General features: G+C 35.8%; 1 protein-coding gene across 2 annotated transcripts in view; it reads left to right on the top strand.

Annotated features, from left to right (window-relative positions):
• Positions 1-18,723, top strand: part of Hsl (hormone-sensitive lipase) — a 29,205-nt gene extending 10,482 nt beyond the window's left edge. For both annotated transcript variants that reach the window (XM_089734580.1, XM_089734579.1), the window contains exons 6-16: positions 839-1,029; positions 1,113-1,362; positions 2,748-2,957; positions 3,815-3,949; positions 6,001-6,150; positions 8,515-8,644; positions 9,694-9,795; positions 10,097-10,192; positions 12,829-12,973; positions 13,489-13,614; positions 14,398-18,723. In XM_089734580.1, the coding sequence (XP_089590706.1) occupies positions 839-1,029; positions 1,113-1,362; positions 2,748-2,957; positions 3,815-3,949; positions 6,001-6,150; positions 8,515-8,644; positions 9,694-9,795; positions 10,097-10,192; positions 12,829-12,973; positions 13,489-13,614; positions 14,398-14,499 (1,637 nt within the window). In that variant the 3' untranslated portion in view covers positions 14,500-18,723. The remainder of the gene's footprint in view (positions 1-838; positions 1,030-1,112; positions 1,363-2,747; positions 2,958-3,814; positions 3,950-6,000; positions 6,151-8,514; positions 8,645-9,693; positions 9,796-10,096; positions 10,193-12,828; positions 12,974-13,488; positions 13,615-14,397) is intronic.
• The last annotated feature ends 2,723 nt before the right edge of the window (positions 18,724-21,446 follow it).

Genomic DNA, 21,446 nt, shown 5'->3' with positions numbered 1-21,446 from the left:
TTAATGATGAGAATATTTGTTGGGGGTGAGAAATAATAATGTTAAATTTAAATGCCCAGCGAAGCGGACGGGTACAGCTAGTTTTCTCATAATTATCTACAACAAATTAAAAAAAAATATTACAGAACAAGGTCATTCAGCCCCAATTCAAGATTGTGTAGAATTAGGATTTGTTATCGGTACCAGAGACTGACAAATACACTTACACACGGTTAAATATATACATATTATATAGATAATAAACACCTAGACAAAAGGCAAACAAACATGTTTATCACATGAATGTTTGCCCGACATGGGAATTGAACCTACGATCCTCGGCGCATTAAAACAAATTACTAGATTAGATGATCAATTTAAAAAATGTAAAAATTTAACAACCCTCGATATCTAATATTGTAAATGCAAGAAGTGGTACTTAAAAGTAACAAGGTCGTACTCCTAGCACAAAAGTCTCGTGTAAGTACGCTTTCATTGAATTGTCTACAATGAAGGATTGTGGGGCTTTGAATAGCACCACCATATCTCTTCTCATATATGGCTTAAAAGGCGTCTAAGCTATTCAATGAAGAATGGGCAGTAACGTTTTCTAAGTATCATATCAGTCTACTGCAATCACCAACTAGCATTTACTGGAATTAGCGCGTATTGTAAATAGGCACGGGTAGGTACCAATCTTCCTACCTACCTACCATACCTATGTACTCCTTCGCTCGCGTGCGCAATAAAAAGAACCCATTAGTAAGGTCTACGTTTTCTACGTTGCTAATAAATAATTTAAAACAGATCTCCAGTGACGAGTTACACAACCATCAGCGTAAATTGTTTTCACTTTCAGAAATAATGAAGCGTGTCCCCAGTTTGATGTCTTCGACGGTGGCCGTTAATAAAATCATAACGATACCACCTGAACCGTTGACGGTGACCACCCTCGAAGATAAGGAGATCACTGTCCTACCACCCACCGTACATATAGGGCTTCAGGGACTGAACATCAGACTTATTAGTGTAAACAAGAGGGTCGGTATGGTAAGTATAAAAAATAACGTACATTTATATAACAATTTAAAATAATTAATTTTAATTTAATTACAACAGTTTTGTTCGTACAGGCCGGCGAGAGTTCCTCATCGCTGCCGCCGTCGGATGGCGTCCTTTTCCACTGCCACGGAGGAGGCTTCGTGGCCCAAAGTTCCAAGTCGCACGAGACTTACCTCCGGGACTGGGCGGCCAAACTGAACGTGCCAATTATGTCGATCGATTACAGTCTTGCACCGCAGGCGCCCTTTCCTAGAGCTTTAGAAGAGGTCTACTACGCTTATTGTTGGCTGTTGAATAATTTTAAAACAGTTGGAACTACGGGTTAGTTTTCCTTTTACTGCTAGCTATCTTTAGGTATCTAAAATTGCTTTAATTGATTTTTTTTAAATTGACGGTAGTCAGTATAATATACAAATATTGACGAATAACACTTTGAAAATAATATAATGATAATAATGCAAGATTAAACAGTAATAATAGTTTTAATTTTTAATTTAACTGCTACAATATTCGAGTAGGTATTAAAAAAAAAAAAACAATGAAATGCGTTATACAATTTAAGCTCATAAAATTTCACATATATTTAATTAATATTTAAATCAAAATAAAATAATATTTAAATTACAATTTATCAGAATTATTAAAACATAAAAATGAAATCCAACCAATGAAATTGAATTAAAATTATTAAAATAAAAATCGTCAAATACTAATATAAAATTAAAATTAAATAAAGGAACAAGAGGTCCTACCACTTTACTGGTGGTAGGACCTCTTGTGAGTCCGCACGAGTAGGTACCACCACCCCACCTATTTCTGCCGTGAAGCAGCAATGCGTTTCGGTTTGAAGGGTGGGGCAGCCGTTGTAACTATACTGAGACCTTAGAACTTATATCTCAAGGGGGGTGGCGCGTTTACGTTGTAGATGTCTATGGGCTCCAGTAACCACTTAACACCAGGTGGGCTGTGAGCTCATCTACCCATCTAAGCAATAAAAAACAAATAAAAAACTAATAGAATAAATAATTAAATCATGTTAACTGAATAACCACCACTATATCAGTCTTTGTGTTAAATTAGCGAGAGATAGATGCTTATTACAACATTGTCTGATATAGGGGCAGTCCATTGTTATACCAATCCAACTTAAACATTTAATATGTCCTGATATGTGAGCTCATTCTGAATATCGCTTATTAATAAATTTGAATTAAAAATAGTGTAAGAAAAAATGATTTTATTGTAAAAAAGCGTGGGGTGCTTTTCAGGATATTATCAAAATAACCCTTCTAAACATATCTGTTCATAAAATATTAATATTTTAATTATTTTTAATTTAATATTTTTATTTACTGATACCATGCACCCCACGCTTTTTTTACAATAAAATCATTTTTTCTTACACTAGTTTTAATTCAAATTTATTAAAATATTATTTTATATTTTTTAGTTGGATTTTCTATAAAACCATATTTTTTTAAACTATCATTCATTTTTAATTTTTTAGTTGAATTTCAATTTTTTCAATTTTTTTTTAAGTGTCGACGTTTTAATGTGGGTCAAAATCATGTTTAAAGATTCAGTTACATACTAACTTACATATACGTCTGAAGCTAATAATCGTCTGAAGCGAATTTAAAAAAAAAGAATTTTCATATCGCCAAGATGGCACGTCGTTACACCAATAAACAATAAGCTGGTTTCAGGTAAAAGAATAGTGTTCGCCGGAGATTCGGCTGGTGCCAATCTGGTCGCGGCTTGCACTGTGAAGATATTGTCGACCGGCCTGCGTAAGCCTGACGGCATGTTCCTGGCGTATGCTCCTCTCAACGTGAACTTCGTGCCAAGCCCGGCGCGGCTGCTGTGCCTAATGGACCCTATACTCCCCTTTGGGTTCATGATGAGGTGTCTGAAAGGTAAGGTCTTAATATTTTGATATCTTTGACAGTTTTCAATGTGCACTCAGCTCAAGCTCTATAAGGAATAATTACATTGATCATCTAAGAGTGAAAAGCAAAAGTTAAACATGAACAAGATGTAGGCGCGTAAAATTATAACTATAACCTACAACTGACTTGTATAAATATGGTCGATATCTTTAGGCCACCAGGTATCTTACTTCTTTTCATTTTAGTATTGAGCTATTTTAATTGCAACGCAGGAAAAAAACGAACCAAAACTGGCGCCAAGGCACTGTTTAAATACTCAATGAATTTCCGAGAGAATCATCTATCGTCACAAAACGTAACTATTTAAAGCGCCATCTAGTGGAACGTCACGGCAGAAATTAAAAATTTTCAAAGTCCTTCCATTATAGAAAGATCACGTCAAGCTCTAAGGAAATGTTTAGATATATTCTACTATTTACGGACAACTCTATATAGAAACGTAAATAAAAGTGAGCAGTCTTAAAGTGTAGATAACAATGTGCTTAGTGCGAGTTTTGTAACGTTCTCGATAGCGTAAAAGTTAGCTCATATTTGTATGGGGTGGAATCGTTTGCCTACGTTTGTCGCTAGAGGCGCTGTTCCAACTGCCTACAAAATTGGATTAACTTTTACGCTATCGAGAACGTTAAAAAACTCACACTAAGCACACAGATCCCCAGTTACTAAACGATTATTAATTGATACTTGAAAGAGTCGTTCAGAACAGTCGTTGTATCAAATCGCTTCAACCTCACGTCGCAAGGTCAACAGCACTTGATTTCGGGATTATGATGAACTTCTACCTACCCTCAACAAATAGTATTTACGAGATTCTATTAATTTAGCCTACGCCAGTCCAAACATGAGCGGGAACAGCAAGGACAGCAAGGACGACAAAGAGAACAACCAAAGCGTTTTGCCGAACACAACAAGCACTCCGAGCGACACAAACGGCTTCCTGAAAGTTAGCCAGTCTCAAGGTATCTATCTTCACTACATAGTATCTCTGTCCCTATAAAGCTATGTATGTTTAAATCTTTAAAACTACGCAACGGATTTTGTTGCGGTTGAAGAGGAAGGTTTATATGTATAACATCCATTAAATAGTGGAGAAATCAATAATAAATTACAGTTTCCGAAGCGAAGCGAGGGCGGGTCGCTAGTCTATATATATATATATATAAATTAATTGCTGTTCGTTAGTCTCTCTAAAACTCGAAAACGGCTCGACCGATTTGGCTAATTTTGGTCTTGAATTATTTGTGGAAGTCCAGAGAAAGTTTAAAAGGTAGATAAATATGAAAATGTTCGGAATTAAATAAAAATAACAATCTTGTTTTTCCTTTGATGTGTCCCCCGTCGGACAGATTCCTTTTGTTTGTTTTAAGTTTATTTTATACAAAAGTTTAGGTCTTTTATTTATCGATTGAGGCACTACGAAGTCTGCCGGGTCAGCTAGTTTGAAATAAATATTTAACTATAAAATAATTACGTAGGACGTACAGAAACAGTTCGAAGGTTAAATAAAAAAATTTAAAGTGGTTTTTTTTTTAACTCGCTCCTGGACTATTAGATTGACTATTAGCTATTTATATACACATAACGGAATCTTTGAACGTAATTATCATCGATTTCAAGATGTCCGATTAACCTGAGAATCTGTATGATGACGATACAATAATCTTACTCGTTTTAGCCTTAATGTCCTGACCAGACATACATAAAAAAGCAAACCCGACAACAGTTCCAAAGAGCGTCCTAGAGAGATCGCCCAATTGGAGTGACCTTATTTATGACTTTTCTATTAACGTTTAACTGCATGCATGTTCGGGTGTGATCAAAAAAACTGTATTTTAAGCTTTAATCCTTGACTTGCATGCTTCTGCTGTAGAGCACTAATGATTTGTAGGGTTTGGTTACAGGATGGGGCAGCCGTTATAATATACAATTCAGTCTTAGACCTCGTGTCTCAAGGTGGGGAGGCCTCATTTATACACAACAGTATTGCGTACGGGCTCCGGTAAACACTTAATACCTGTTGGGCCGAGAGCTCACTTACCCTATTATAATATGGCATATTTTTTAAAGGTTACATACGAATGCAATATAATAAATAAATAAAAAAACCAAATGTGTGCAATTCACACGTGGTAGAAGTGAAACCTTCCAAAATTAAAATACAATTATCCTAAACGTCTTAAGTATATGTAAAATTTTGTCATTAGTAAATAATTGTAAGGTAGCGCCCTCTGTGAATTGATATTTTAATTTCACGTATAATCCTAAATTAAAATTCACTACAAGAGCTTTCATACACACGTTAGTATTAAAAAATCTCACAGATGGCTCTGTATTAAATAGTATGTATATTTCTGTCTCATTCTTTGCTGGCTTCATCCTACACATTTTTGTATGTGTGTCTCTTACTTGTCGTTTTTTCCGTTGCATCCGGTTTGAAATCACAACGATTCTAAAGAAGTTTTCACTTCAATAGAATAAAAATCTTTTATTTCGAGACATCATAGTCTCATAGTGTGTTAATATTATTACAAATAACTTAAGAACTATGTCGGTGTTACTTTTTTTATTAAAGTAAATCTAAGTATATCAAATCCGTCTCCGGCAGCCTCATCATGTAGAACATGCAGCTTGATGAACTTACCCAGGGTCGGTCCATCTAACCTTTCTGCTAATACCCTCACCATACATAGTTAACATATCGACGCTTGAAAGGCAAACGTGACTAAGCGACAATGCGTGAACTTTACAGTAGACTAATTTAAAGTTAAAATACCTGAAAAAAAATCTATTTTAACGAATCTAGCTGTAGGATTGTAATGATTTTAATAGACCTAGAAATATATTTTTTTTGCGCATCGAATGCCTATCATTAATGTATAAAGCAGTTATTATCGCTTAGTCACGTTTGCCTTTCAAGCGTCGATATGTTTTGAGACCGTTATTTCTTTACAATTTTCTTGTATATGTTAATTTTATGAATACAGTTACATGGTACTGGTTTAAATCGCAGAAGGTATCAGCGAAGGTCCGTCGTCGTTCGAAGAGGTTTCACCGTCGGACCTCGCCGAGCTTCAGGCGCACAAGTCCGGCAGCGAACGAAGGAAGTCCTCCGACACCACGATCAGTGCGGCCTCGTTGCAGAGCGAACACACCGTCACCGGTTAGTGAACAAGACCGGCCACTGTTACCACTTTCAGGGACTGAAGTGGATTGGTGAAGTGGTGAATTGAGTTCGTTCGAGTCAAAGCACTTGAAGTATATACCTAGTCAGGTCATAAATTCTGTCACATGTTTAATGTAAAATAATTGAAACAAGTTTATTCATTATGTAACCATTCATATACCAAAATGAACTTAACAAAACATAGATTCTTATGACACTAAAGTTTATTCAAAATGACCTCCGTGATTTTGAATACAGGCCTTCAATCTGCGCGGCCAGTCGTCTATCGCAGCACGAACGAGGTCCATCTCAATATCGGCGGCTGCCTTAATCAAAGATGTATTGAGTGACTCCAACTTGGGATGAGGCTTTGAGCACGCCTTTTCCTCCAAATGTTGCCATATCTTGTAATCTAACGGATTCAAATCTGGACTGGAGGAGAGCCAGTCTTCGTGCCGGATGAAGTCGATTTCACGCGCCGCCAGCCAGTCTTGTGTGCTCTTTGCTCTATGAGCTGGCGCCGAATCTTGTTGGAATACCCAGTGCCTGTTATTGAACATGGTATGAGAAACAGGTTCCACAAGGTTCGTCAGGATTGTATTTTGATACACAACTGCATTCGTTTTTACACCTTTCTCACAAAAATGTACCTATGTTAAGCCCCAATAAGAAACTCCCAACCATACCATGAGCGAGGATGGAAAATGACCTCGTCGGACACGCGGAATACGGTTGCTCGCTTCTTCACTACTGTGTGCGTACACCTTATCATTTTGTTTGTTGTAGCTCTCTTCTACGGTAAAAATTTTTTCATCCGAAAAAAGAATTTCCCGATATTTTTTTCCCGCGTACCGCTTCAACAAAGCGCGGCATCTCTTCAGTCTCAGGTCCATTAGACGAGCATTCAAACGATGTCCTGTTTTTCTTCGAGCATTCTTCTTCGGGCATACCCGAAGCCCTAAGTCTTCATTTAACACGCTTTTCACCGTGGTTCTGCTTAACCCCATCTGAAGGGCCAACAGTTTCTGCTTACGTCTGGGATTTATTTGAATTCGCGCCTTCACAGCTTTTATCACTGCTGGAGTCCTAACAGACCGAGGGCGACCACTTCTTGACCTGTCATCTACACTAGAGTCTTCATTGTATCGTTTGATGGTACGATAAACGAATCTTTTGGTTATATTCAAATTTTTCAGTATGTTAAAAATTTGAATTGGCGCGTAACCGCAACGATGCAACGCAATAACTGCAACACGGTTTTCTTTAAGCGTCCACTCCATATTTAAAAATGAGTAAAATTCTAAAAGTATACATTTTTATTTTCATGAACAATTCGAAATTCGAATTCAATAAACTTTTTTGTGGCCAGCATTCTAAAAGAAAAGTTTTTACTGTGTGACAATACTTATGACCTGACTAGTTATTATGTGTGAGAATTTATTTAAAATGTATCCGCATATTGCTTTCCGGTGCACACTAGAAAACTCTCTTTACTATACTATATTACTTTGTTAACAATGAACTGAGTATGAGAAAATACATTTTTTAATTGTTTTTTTATTAGTGAGACGAGAAAGATGTTTGCTTTTACTTCATTTTATTTCTATAGCCTAGCAGAATTTTGTAAGAATTATATATAATAAGATGTTGAATTTTCCAACGTTTCTCCTGAAGAATTGCATAATTTGCATAGATGACGCTATCGCACCGTATGTGCGATATGCGATCAATGAAACCGCTATACATTGATTACTTCTATGGATCTTCGATGATGTAGTTCATATTACTGATCTAATGATGAAGTCTGATGCTGGCGACTCATTGACGAAACAAAACGACGCCATCACTTAGTTAGTTTTAATAATAATAATTGAGAGCAAATCAAATCACGCAAGAGTTATCCGGCCCCAAATTAGGATTCCCTGTGTTATGGGTACCAGAGACGGACATAAATTTTTATGTATGTTTAAATATATAGATAATAAACACCCAGGCAAAGAGCAAACAAATCTGCTCATAACACGAATTTTTGCCCGATGAGGGAATCGAACCCACGACCCTCGGCGCAATAGTCAGCGCTACTAACTACTGCACCACTGAGTCACTTAGTTTAACTGTAGTTTGTACCACGGGTACGTACCACTACCCTGCCTAGCTCTGCCGTGAAGCAGTAATGCGTTTCGGTTTGAAGGGTGAGGCAGCCGTTGTAACTATACTGAGACCTTAGAACTTATATCTCAAGGTGTGTGGCGGCATTTACGTTGTCTATGGGCTCTAGTAACCGCTTAACACCAGGTGGGATGTGAGGTCGTCCACCCATCTAAGCAATAAAAAAAAACAAAGGCGCTTTGTTGGTTCAAGGCACAACTCCTCCCGAGGACAAGTCGCAACAGTACGTCACGGATTTCTTAGAGCGCTACGTGCTGGACAGCGATACTGACTCCGAGGGGCGGAAACTGAATAAAGCAGCCAACAACGATGTTTCGCAGAGGTACTGGATTTGGGTTTGTATAATAACAACTCTCGTCATTTTCGATCCTCCCGATCCACTAACGGTGCTTTTAGGTACCTCAAGCACCGGTCACCGTCCTCATCGAACCCCGTCGCTTGCGACGAAGGGCTCGGCGAGTAAATTAACCCATAGACACAGCCCACTGAGTTTGTCGCCGGATCGTCTCAGCGGGTCGCGTTTCCGATCCGGTGGTAAATTCTGCGAAGCACTGCTCTTAGTGTTAGCAACGTCGTCAGGTTAGAGACCCGTGAGCTCACCTACTAATTCGGCGAATCTAGTATAACCCCTTGAGGTTACTAGAATAGGTAGGAAAGAAAATATCGACAGCAGCGACGTAAGGTGCATTTCAGAATGAGGTCCACTTAATTTAAAGTGATTTTTATTTTAAAAAATATGTTAAAAATCAAAATGATGCTCGTGGAACGTGGTGCACGTGAAAGAAGTTAAACTTCTTTTGCGGTGTGTATTTACCATTCATATTCATTTTAAATTATATATAGGAAAAAAATTTTTTTAAGTCCTTCATGAAAAATAAAATGTAAAATATTACTTCCATCTATAGGAGCAATAAGTGATTAATAACAAGCCATCTAGTGGCTGAGGCCCGTAAACAGAATGTGTATAAGAGAAACGAGTTAGATCGCTTTGTCCTTTCCCTCTCACCACGGTCAAGTGGTTCGCGAGACGCTCTCTATTTTCTCACTCTCGCTCTTCCTAAATTGTATATTTTCTCTCTACCTGTAACAAATCTGACGCGAGTTAAATTTTACTCTCAACGCGCCTAAAGAAGTTTCACTTAATAAAATGTCTTAAACTAACGTAGACCGAGGGTAATTTGTACCAAAACAAACAATGACATTCTTTTCTTTTATTTAAGTAAAAGAATAGAAAGAATATTCATTAGAAAAATTAGTACCTGTCTGCTAGATTCGAACACGGGCACAGTCGCTTCGCTTGATGCGAATGCACCGGCCGTCTTATCCTTTAGGCCGCGACGACCTCAAATGTGTTTGTCATGTTTGTAATAGGGAGATCGAATCGGAAAACTCCAGTACGCTGGTCGCCGAAAAACCGTTGACAGTCCCAACTGAAGAGGAGGGCCCTGACAACAGGATGAAGATTAAAACCAGGTAAATACAAATAAATGCAGTCATGTCTTATTGGCATTTGATTTGGAGTTGCTGAAACTAGTGGGTGTATTTCATAGAGTTAACTATACGAAACATGGTTCTTGTCCGGCTATAAAATAGCGAGGCGTGAAAAGCGAATTTTCTTTAAGCGTGTTTTCGCTATCTGACAATAGATGGCAGTGTACTTCGCGCGCTTTCCCGACATGACGGTTTCCTTTGATATTCGTTTCGGCTATTCGGCGATAGATAGCGTTACTCTTAACAGTACTATTGATTTCCCTAATAAATAAATATGTCACAGAATAAGTGAAGCGGCCACCGGCTTCATGGGTGCGATGCAGACCAGGCTGGCCTACATCACCGGGTCGAGTGCCATTGTCAGGCCCACACAAGAAGAGTGAGTAACGAGCTGGTTTCGCGGACATTATACTGGTGGTAGGACCTCTTGTGAGTCCGCACGGGTAGGTACCACCACCCTGCCTGTTTCTGCCGTGAAGCAGTAATGAGTTTCGGTTTGAAGGGTGGGGCAACCATTGTAACTATACTTGAGACCTTAGAACTTATATCTCAAGGTGGGTGGCGCATTTACGTTGTGGATGTCTATGGGCTCCAGTGACCTCTTAATACCAGGTGGGCTGTGAGCTCGTCCACCCATCTAAGCAATAAAAAAAAGCTAATAATACAGTGCAACCTCGATAAGAAATGGGAAGAGAACAACTAAATATTCGTTACAGTAGATTGGGGGGAAATAGAGACTAGAGTTATAGTAATAGGGACAAATCTTCTTTCAACTTCTGTTGAGTTGATAGAGATTTAACTTTGTTGAACTGAAAATGAGTTTTATTTGGTGTTTAAGAATATTAAATAGTTTATTTTAGTCATCAAAGTTTTGTAACTCATTAAAAATATTAAAAAGTTAATTACCTAAAGTTAGGTACCTTACTAACAACTAAATAGTGCCAGCCCTATCAAAAAACTATTGTCCCCATAAGTAACCTGATTCACCCCAAAGCCAAGGTGAATCGGCTCAAGCTAGTTTTTTCATATTTTTTTTTAAATTTTGTAATGAACTATGTATAATAACGCATCGGATATAAAAAATTAAGCCTCCGGAACCATTTTAATCTCAATTTTATTGATATTACCCTAAGAAAATTCATTGATTTGTATCGGATTTGGAAAGGGTCCTGATTCTCCCCAATCTACGGTATATCAAGTAATTCGGTAAACTGAAGTTTGTTATATTAAGTTTAGGTTGGTCTACCATTTTTTATAACGTGGTAAAAAAAATAGTTTTATTCACCTCAACATTACATACTTATCTTGTTATAGCAAGCAACTTCTTCTACTAATAAAATATGATAATACATTTTTATGAAATCAATGTATGTATTTTCTATTTAAAAAAATTAAGTAGGTAACAATTTTTTTCAAACCTGTCGAGACTGGTTCACATACTATGGGATTACGGTATTTATAAGGTATAAGGTATAAGGATTGGTAAACCCATGAAGCGCCTTCTATTTTTACGAAACTTCATGTTTCAATATATAATCTTATTACACAACGCTACAAAAAAAAATTTCGTTCTTTGTCCTAACGTTTATATACTAGGTTTTTCCATTCACAAAAACGAAAATAAAATACCTTTTTTTGGTATAAAGTTGTGTTTTTGTGATATTTATAGTAATAATATTCATTTTTCAATTCTTTTATAAATTTTAATTAATTTTAATACTTTCAAAAAAACCGCGCTATGAGAGTGGCGTGTTTACGTTTACACAGTGCCACTAATGGTACCTACTCGAGTCATAAACAATGATCAGGTGTTTTGTACAAGCCCAGAAATACTTAAATTGTCACGAAAGTGTAAATACGATGCTGATGCATTTTGTTTCATATGTGCTCAATTTATTAAAGTTCAAAAGCAAACTGTTTCATGCCATGTATTTTTTTTTTTCATCTATTTACAATCTAAAATATCGAAATTTTATGCTTTTCAATCAAAGTCAAATTTGACTGTTGACCCGTGTTATTTGTTAATTTTTGTGTTATTGTTTGGACGTAAATCTTGGGAGACTTGAATATACTATAAATTAGGCATTAAACGTTTTGTTATTTACAATGCATAATATGTTGCGCCTGTTGTACCTACTTGCTTATCCATGCTTGACTACAAAGAATTTGTTGTTGTATAAGTGTAACATAAATAATTTCTATGGCGGCGTCCTTATTGTCTTGGCGCCTGTGTAGACCGCACACTTCGCATACAGGGGCGGCGCGGTCCTGGTTTCGGGTTGACTAAATTCGTTAATTAGTAGGATTTTCACTTTTTTTGATAGTTGAAAATTCCTTATAAAGAAGTTGTTCGCAATGTAAAGGTATGTTTTACATTGACTCTTATGGACAATTCAAGGGTATAACGAAGAATTTGTTTCGGGGACGTCGCTATGTTGAGGTTGCACTGTACATTTGTACGTCTTTACAGCGACCGGAACTAATTGCTCTTGTTACGTACACGTTGACTGCCGTGTAGGTCACCGGTGCCCTACGCGGCGCACTGAAGTAATTATTTCGATTTCTGTTACTAAGCGCCTGAACTGCCTAACTTTGCCTTCTTTTGTTTATTAATGTATGTGTTAGTCTTTTAGGTCTCTTAGAAATAGATTCATTCTCAGTATCTTCGGATTCGTCATTTCCAGAATCTACTAGATATTCCGACGTCTTAGTAATATAAATCGGCAGAATTACTTCAGTGCGCCACGTAGGTCACCGGTGACTTATATGACAGTCAACGTCTTAACATAAGACATTTTTGGATCCACTTTAACGTATCTTTTCGGATGAGATTCTATTAATCGATTTTAAACTTTGTTCCTGATGGTTTGGAGACGAATTTTCAAGAGCCACACCCTAGAGTCCACAGTTCGTATTTCAAAGTGGAACTTGAAAGTTACTGTTTAGCGGGATTGTCCGAATTTTTCATAACTCATCATTAAACCTTTTGTAAATAATATCTCTTGAAACTTTCAGCTTAGCGGTACGCACGAATTTGGATGCTCTGATAGCTCGCAGTCCGTCCGAAGAGTTCATATTCTCGGTTCCTCGGGACCCTTATCTGTCTCCGTACTGGGCCGATGATGAACTGCTCAAGATGTTCCCGCCCGTCAGGATATTGGTAAGTGTCCTTCGACAACGATGACTCCGACCGGTCATAAGTACCGAACGCTGATACATATTGATTTAGGGCCATTAAATCAAGAAACCAAAGATAACTGATGCTACATATTATCGATCGATTATTCAGAATCATAAATAAGGTTAATACCAGAAATTGTCAACCAAACAATCGACCGTATTTAAAGGCAGATAAGAATCAAAATCGTCTCCAATGAAACGAACACCAAAATAAAGATGGAAATTTTAATCTAGTCTTCTATCAGTTGTCCATCACGGACCTATGGAAATAAAAACTTTTTTTTAATTTAACGTCAGTACTAAACCTTTCGTAGTACCGGTGAAATAGACTGTCGACTAAATTTTGTAAACTTTACACATTTACATATTATAATATTGTTATCAAACTATAAATAAATTATTTGAATGTGCACGTAATATTTTCTTCACTCTTTACTTGTAGTTTCTTTCTTTTTCTTTTTCCATAAAAAGAAGCAATTATCAATTTGATTTCAGACCGTACATTTGGACCCGTGCCTGGACGATTGCGTGATGTTCGCCAAAAAATTGAAAACACTCGGAAACGTTGTCGGCATCGAAGTATTAGAGGGCCTGCCTCACGGATTCCTCAATTTCTCTCTCGTGAGTGACTTATATATTATTATGCTTATTATTGTCTCTGGAAGCAGGCGACCCTATACTGCCTTTTGGGCCTTATCTCCTCAGGTTAGAGCCCCGTGAGCTCACCTACTCATTCTGCGAATCTGGTATAACCCCTCGAGGTTACTAGAATAGGAAGAAAAATGCCCGTATACTGGTGGTAGGACCTCTTGTGAGCTCGCACGGGTAGGTACCACTACCCTGCCTATTTCTGCCATGAAGCAGTAATGCGTTTCGGTTTGAAGGGTGGGGCAGCCGCTGTAGCTATACTGACCTTACAACTTATATCTCAAGGTAGATGGCGGCATTTACATTTTAGATGTCCATGGGCTCCGGTAACCGCTTAACGCCAGGTGGACTGTGAGCTCGTCCAACCGTCTAAGCAAAAAAATATTTATAGACCGCACTTACTCTAGACTTTGTCGATGGATTTCACTGTCATAAACAATGTCAAATTAAAATTTATCGATTATTGAAAGAGAGAGAAATTTATCTCAATAATATGAGACTGCCTCGTGACAGATCTAGGTAGGGTAGGTTAAACCTTGCGACTAAAAGACCTTAACTGAAATACTTCATAGTAAAATCGTGTCGTGTCTTTTGTTTTAATTTCTTGACGCGAATTGAATGATTCGCTCGCACTAGTTTTGCACATTAATAAAAACTGTTCCCTGTTAACAAATCCCTCCTGGCTGAGTCTTTCTCGTCAACCTGTCCTGATGAAGATTAAAAAAAAAATACCTGAAACTAAATCGGTGTCAACAGATGGTCAAGGAAGCGAACGAGGGTTCGAAACTTTGCGTCGAGAGAATGAAGCAGTTATTCGATTTGGACGCGGCGCCCGCGGCCGCCGATAACCAATTATGAATGTGTGGCCTCTGCTGCCTTAAAACGTAGTCGTTACGAGGCGAGGCTGCACGCGGTGCCTGTAATCAATCGAATCGGAACTTATTGACAAAAAAAAAAAACAATCGAATTTTAAAAATCGATTGTCTATTCGTAAATAATTCGGTATTATGCGAACAATATATGTGTGTATATATATTCGGACTATTGTGAGTTTAAAAAATAAATACTATTTTGTGGGCTTATTACAATTACTATTATTCGTACATGTGATTGATCATACTTTTGCGGTTTAATCTTAAAATATCCGTTATATTTCGTTGAATTGTTTGGTTTTACTACACTCAAGGCAACCCCATATTAATGCTGGCAATTCCGTAATTAGCACGCTATATGTTTAATCCAGAAAATGAATTTGTTATAATTTGTTTATAATATTTGGTAGATTATTCTATTTTATAAGTGGAAACATCGACCGAGCTTTGTATAAGAATCTCGGTTATTTCACGTTTCCTGTGAAATTTGTTTAGGGATATACAAATAAATAGAGAAATGAAATATGCCTATAGTGTATTAATACATGTTATTGTACACAATGTACACTGTTCACAATGAGGATTCATTGCCAATTACTATCAGAACGTTAGTTTCATTGTTACGTTTAGTTTATTTTAATTTTAATGCAGAATTAAAGTAAAGTAAAAGAATAGATTTGAAAATCCTTATAAATAATGTATAGATGAATTATTAATCGCGTGTGTTCCGAATAAAAACATGAAACGGATTTTGCATGTGTAATGTGGTTCTCGGCACGGCAAATTTTGGGCCTGGACACACCAATCGATACTCAGTCGAGGATCGATATGGAACTTGTCCAGCAAGGTATCCAAGGTCCACGATGTACGTCTAGGATTCAACGCACCTGAGACTGCCGATGCCACTGTTTTCTGGACTCGCCAGCCCTCGATTATATTTCTAAACGAAGTGTGCGTGCGCTGTTGCTACGCTTGGTCATTCGATGAATCCAAACATATAGAGGGATTGGCGTGTCGAATGTCAATTTTGAAATTTACCACAAAGACTGTACAGATTTTTTTGTCAAACGTTACCTTAGAACTTACTTCAAGCCAAATTAACTGATTAGTACAGTTTAAACGGATAGCTCTACATAAAAATCATGTAGCGTTCCTTTGCATTAAAATATCACTGGTATTTATTACTGAAGTATTCTTGTACAGCAATTTACAATAAGATGCTTACGTAATATTAATATATATTCCAAATAAATAATGTCAACGTCCTTAAAACAATATGCTCACTAGAACTTGCTATACGGGAGTATAAATAAAGTCCCAATTCTAGTTAGATCTCTCAATAAGATCTGTCCGCATGTTTCGACCAAATGAAAGTTACTTAGATTAAATTAAAATAGTATATTTAGTGTTATTAAATTTTACCTTAGATTTATCATTGTTCAGTTATGTTTGATAGAAGTTATTTAAACGCAAAAATAAAAACGTGTACTGTCATGGTGTTGCAAGAAAAATAAATGCTTCCAAAGTGAAACAAAAAATGGCAATTGAATTGATCGCAATATTTTAAAAGCATTTTAGCTGTACGTACCTGATTGAACAAACACACTGCATTGCTTTAATACTTGATATTTGTAGTGATTGTAACCTTAAATTTATATTTATATATATATTTAAATATATTGTTACTAGTACTATGTAGTTAGTTTATATTTATAAACAAAGATAAAAAATTAAACTAATTGTTTATGAACAAGATGTGTCGTATATTATTTTTTAATATAATTAATGTGATATATTTAGTAAATGTAGATTACAAATACGTTAATAATTCTGAATATAAAAAATATCTTAATTTCAATATTATATATTGTAACAAATTAAATAGTCCTAATTAAACACTTTTATTATACAAACTAACCCTATTAAATAACATTAAAGACCCTGTTAAATAATAGTGTTTACAATGTATATAACCTCAAAAGTTTAAAACAATTCATAATCCAAAGTAAATTAATGAACCATGTTTTTAGTTACTTCAAAAACTTATCACAACCAAATTAACGTAAAATTGTACAATTGTATGTAATCTGTTCAAATAAACTGTAATTCTATTTTTGCCTTGGTTTTTTAAGTAAAATACAATAATTTTTTTAAAACAAAAAGTTCGTTAAAATGTTGCATTAATTAACATATTTGCTATATTATCTTTGTTTGGTAAAATAAAACAATTAAAATTAATTTAATAACATTTTTATAAATCGTATATTTTTCTTAGAAAACGAACAGCCCTTTTTTATTATTGTCTGACACATAAAGGGGATTGCCCACTCTCCATAATGTGCTAGGCCCAAGATGGACATCAAATATTACTATAAAAATGTACTGATTCAAATTCTTAAATGTATTGGATATCTAAAAAATATATTGAAATTGACGCCACTATTATAAAAAATATAATAAAAATAAAAACTCGTTTTGAGGTTACTTTTCTATATAAATAAGTGTCGGATTGTGAGATACTTCAAGAACATTTCTTTTCTTAATGTTTAAGATGTTCCTAATGTATTTTTATCCAATAGGGTATAAAAACACACTTAATTCTTTAAATATCTATATTTTCTTCATCTTCATACACAATTAGTATCATCTAAAAATAGCAAAGGAGAGCATATACACGGTTTTAAATCTCGGTCAGGGTAAAACCACAATTCACACAATGTTTTTTAGTCGTAGTATGAAACGTTATTGATAAAAGTAAAATAAATCGAAGAAAAATCAAAACACATCCATTTTGTACGCAAGCACAACACCACAAGCAGCAAGCGAAGTATTAGTCAGTCAGATTAAATTCAGTGTTGTCAGTATAAAGAAAAATAATTACATGAAATTCATATATCGATAATTTTTTTAAATAACCGATAATTGATTTATATCTTAATCTTTTTTTTACGAGTACACATTATTTTTTATGTTTTTGTTTTAGTTGTACATATTTAAATAACAATACTAGTAAAGTTTTTTTTATTGCTTAGATGGGTGGACGAGCTGACAGCCACCCTGGTGTTGCTAAGTGGTTACTCGAGCCCACATACATCTACAACGTAAATGCGCCACCCACCTTGAGATATAAGTTCTAAGGTCTCAAGTATAGTTACAAGTTAAAGTCCAATGGGTATGTCTTCGATGTTATTTTATGTGCATAAAATCCATTAAAATCGTTTGATTAATGATAATACTTAAAATTATTTATTTATATGTTTTATTTATATACTCAAAATATTTACTTCATACGTAAATGGATTTGAAGCTGGCAATATTTTTCCCGCAAAAATAAAAATCCTTGTTTTTTCAATAGAGTTACTTTTTTTAAACTACTTATTGTAAACTATAGTGGCGCTTATTTGCAAGAAAGTAATTGCATATTTATTTATGACAAAATTAATGCACTAAGTATTTTTTCTATAATCTATTGTCCGCTTTGGGCCTAAAATGGGCCATCCCCTTTATGTTATTGAACATGTACTATGTGTACCAAAGTTGCCTTTATCAGTATTTCAACTTATTTACTGATAATATTATTGGTATTATAATTCCTGATTTAGCTTCAAATTTCAATTTAGAATGATTTTAAGCCTACCAAGCTAATCAATGCAGCAGCCTGAACCAATTCATTCTTGTTTTATACAATAATGAATTTCAATAATTAATTCAATTAATATTTAAATAGCATATTAAATATTAACATCTGTGATAATGAATTGATGTTTGGAAAAATGTTAAGAACAGCATTTAAACGAAACACGTACTTACTAATTATATTGTATCTTCTAATAAATGAATTCTTAAAGAGATTGTAAAATATATATATATATAATAAATATTTTTATAGTGCATCGCATTTGGTTTTGTGAAAGATTTAATTTACACAACTTTAATGTGGTATGTAGTTATTTGATCGAAATGTCTTGATGTTAACTAAGTATGTTTACTTAAAATCAATAAATACAATATCAAACTAGCATGCACCAAGTTTTGCATATTTATTTCCCGTGTAAGAATGACTCAGCGTTAAGCTCTGTAGTGTTGTGGTTAACCGAGATATTGTATATCAATAATGTAAAATTTTGAAAAGGATGACTAGTCACAACATATTATATATAATATACTAAATGTTATTATGTTACTTATTTAAATAAATTATTGAATTAGACTGCTGGGTTTCATTGCTGTAAAAAAACATTTTCTATCTTGATCAGGATATTAAGTCTATTATAAAATTATTGTAACCTCATCGGTGTTTGGTCTGAATACAAGTTATAAAGTTCGTCCGATGTCTTGAAGTTAGTGAAAACTTGTCCAGTCATCGTTCTCGTCGAACCCGTTGCTTGCGACGAAGGGCCTGGCGAGTAAGTTAACCCACAGACACAGCCCACTGAGTTTCTCGCCGGATCTTCTCAGTGGGTCGCGTTTCCGATCCGGTAGTAGATTCTGCGAAGCACTGCTCTTGCTAGGGTTAGTGTTAGCAACGTACCCAGGTTTGAGCCCCGTGAGCTCACCTACTTGTTACGGGTTACGCTGAAATATTGTGGTCGTCGTGGCCTAACGGATAAGACGTCCGGTGCATTCGTGTTGAAGCGATGCACCGGTGTTCGAATCCCGCAGGCGGGTACCAATTTTTCTAATGAAATACGTACTCAACAAATGTTCACGATTGACTTCCACGGTGAAGGAATAACATCGTGTAATAAAAATGAAACCCGCAAAATTATAATTTGCGTAATTACTGGTGGTAGGACCTCTTGTGAGTCCGCACGGGTAGGTACCACCGCCCCGCCTATTTCTGCCGTGAAGCAGTAATGCGTTTCGGTTTGAAGGGTCGGGCAGCCGTTGTGACTATACTGAGACCTTAGAACTATATCTCAAGGTGTGTGGCGCATTTATGTTGTAGATGTCTATGGGCTCCAGTAACCTCTTAACATCAGGTGGGCTGTGAGCTCGTCCACACAGCTAAGTAGTAAAAAAAAAAAATTGCCTATCAAGGCCATCAGCTTGGCTGTAGGATAAAAAAAGTGAATATTATTTTGAAAGTTTAAGATACAATACAATAGATAAAAAGGAGCATTAAAAAAAACGTGTGCGTCTCAGGACGCCCGACAAGTGTTATTTTAAACTAATCTAAATTAGACTATTTAATATTGAAATCGTTTAACTTGAGAAAAGCTTAGATTATTCCTTAAATTTTAAGTAGGTATGTTATTATGATAATGTATTGAAAATTGTAATATAAATTGAAAAAGATATGCAAACAGTTAGGAGTTACATGCATTCTTAGTACCGCTGCCGTATGCATGAGAGAAACAGAAATTAGACAAACTGGCGCCGTAACGCGTTATGTAACGACGCGGCTTACCCTCTCATAAGTTATCACTTCAAAAATGAATGAAATACTATGTTTACGTTAATAATGGTACCTACCCGAGCGGCCTAGCAACATGCCCCACCGCCAGATATACCTAAGCACAATACCTTCTTTACCATAAGGGCACACGGGGCCCGTGCCCAGGGCCCCCATTCTCAGGGGGCCCCGAAAGACCGACAATTTCTCTCACACGTTTATTCTCAAAACATTTTTGTTGGGCACATTACACTTTTTTCACAAATCAGTAATCAGAAGGTGTTTACAAGGCATATACTATGACTATGATAGAAGATTTTGCTCAACAGAAATCCCGAAAGAAACCGTTATCGAAATCGTAACCAAAAAACCAGCAGCATTCTAATATCATTAATGACATATTATATCATACTGTATTTGATTACCTATAATAAATGGTCTCAAACTCCGTAAAAAATGTTATTATAATTCGCTTTTTTTACTTTCCAAAAGGGCCTCAAATTCTTGTGTGCCCAAGGGCCCCATCCTAGTTTAAGACGTCCCTGCCTAAACAGATGACCAATTTATTTTGCCATGTCTGCTGCTTAAATTTATAGCAGAATTAGCTAAATCATTACTTGATTGTCACAAACGCTTTTCATTGAAATTAAATCTACCATTGCATTTTTCATGCAATCAATATATTAATACAAGTACATATTAGGTACCTACTATTTTTTTCGCTTTCCCCCCAATCTAACTGATCTGTTTGAGTTCCCTTATCTCTATGATATCAGGTGCTGTCACAGTGCTAGGTTGTTGCACAATTTGCACATATCACAGGAGAAAATGGTTCATGACGTCGCTGGCACCATTCATTCTCACTAATTTCTATGCAGATTTAAAAAAAAAATTGGTACTGTTTTTGTTTGTTTTCTCTACCCAAAAACAGGATAATGCTATTGCATTGGAATAAGTCTACTCGAGCCGGATGTCAGAATTGCTTCGCATTAACGAAATGTGCAGAACTATTCGTATCACACGTCCTTACTTAAAATTAGGAAAGTGATCAATAACTGAACTAAATACTACTAAGGACGCATTATGAAAAAGACTATTAACAAAGACTAAGAACTTAGCAGCTTAAAGAATAATATTTTTGTGTTAGCGATAATAATTATTTCAACAGAGTACCTCGCAAAATTATTACAGGACACTTTGTATAGCACATTTCACTAGATTAAACAATTCTTATTGTGCACACGTTAAGTAGATGCTGGTGCAATAAAAATTAATGCTGCCGTTCACCTTTATACCGATAAGTGAGCAGGAAAAAGTCTTACTTTGTTTCGTAGTTACCTAAGCCCACAACACAACGTCAATGTCGATCGATGCTCTCTTACCTTGAGGTCGAAGCCACATTTGTATTTCAATATCGGGTAACTCATTAATCGCTTTGCAGCAGTAATAAGTAACGGTAACTCAAGGTTAACGTTCAATGAATAATGATCAATCCTATTTATCATCCTATGATGGCTAAATTAGACGGCGTTTTATCA

The sequence above is a fragment of the Bombyx mandarina genome, chromosome 18 (assembly GCF_030267445.1).
Source record: "Bombyx mandarina strain Sakado chromosome 18, ASM3026744v2".
Classification (NCBI taxonomy): Eukaryota; Metazoa; Arthropoda; class Insecta; order Lepidoptera; family Bombycidae; genus Bombyx; species Bombyx mandarina.
This window is presented reverse-complemented; position numbering and strand designations above follow the sequence as displayed.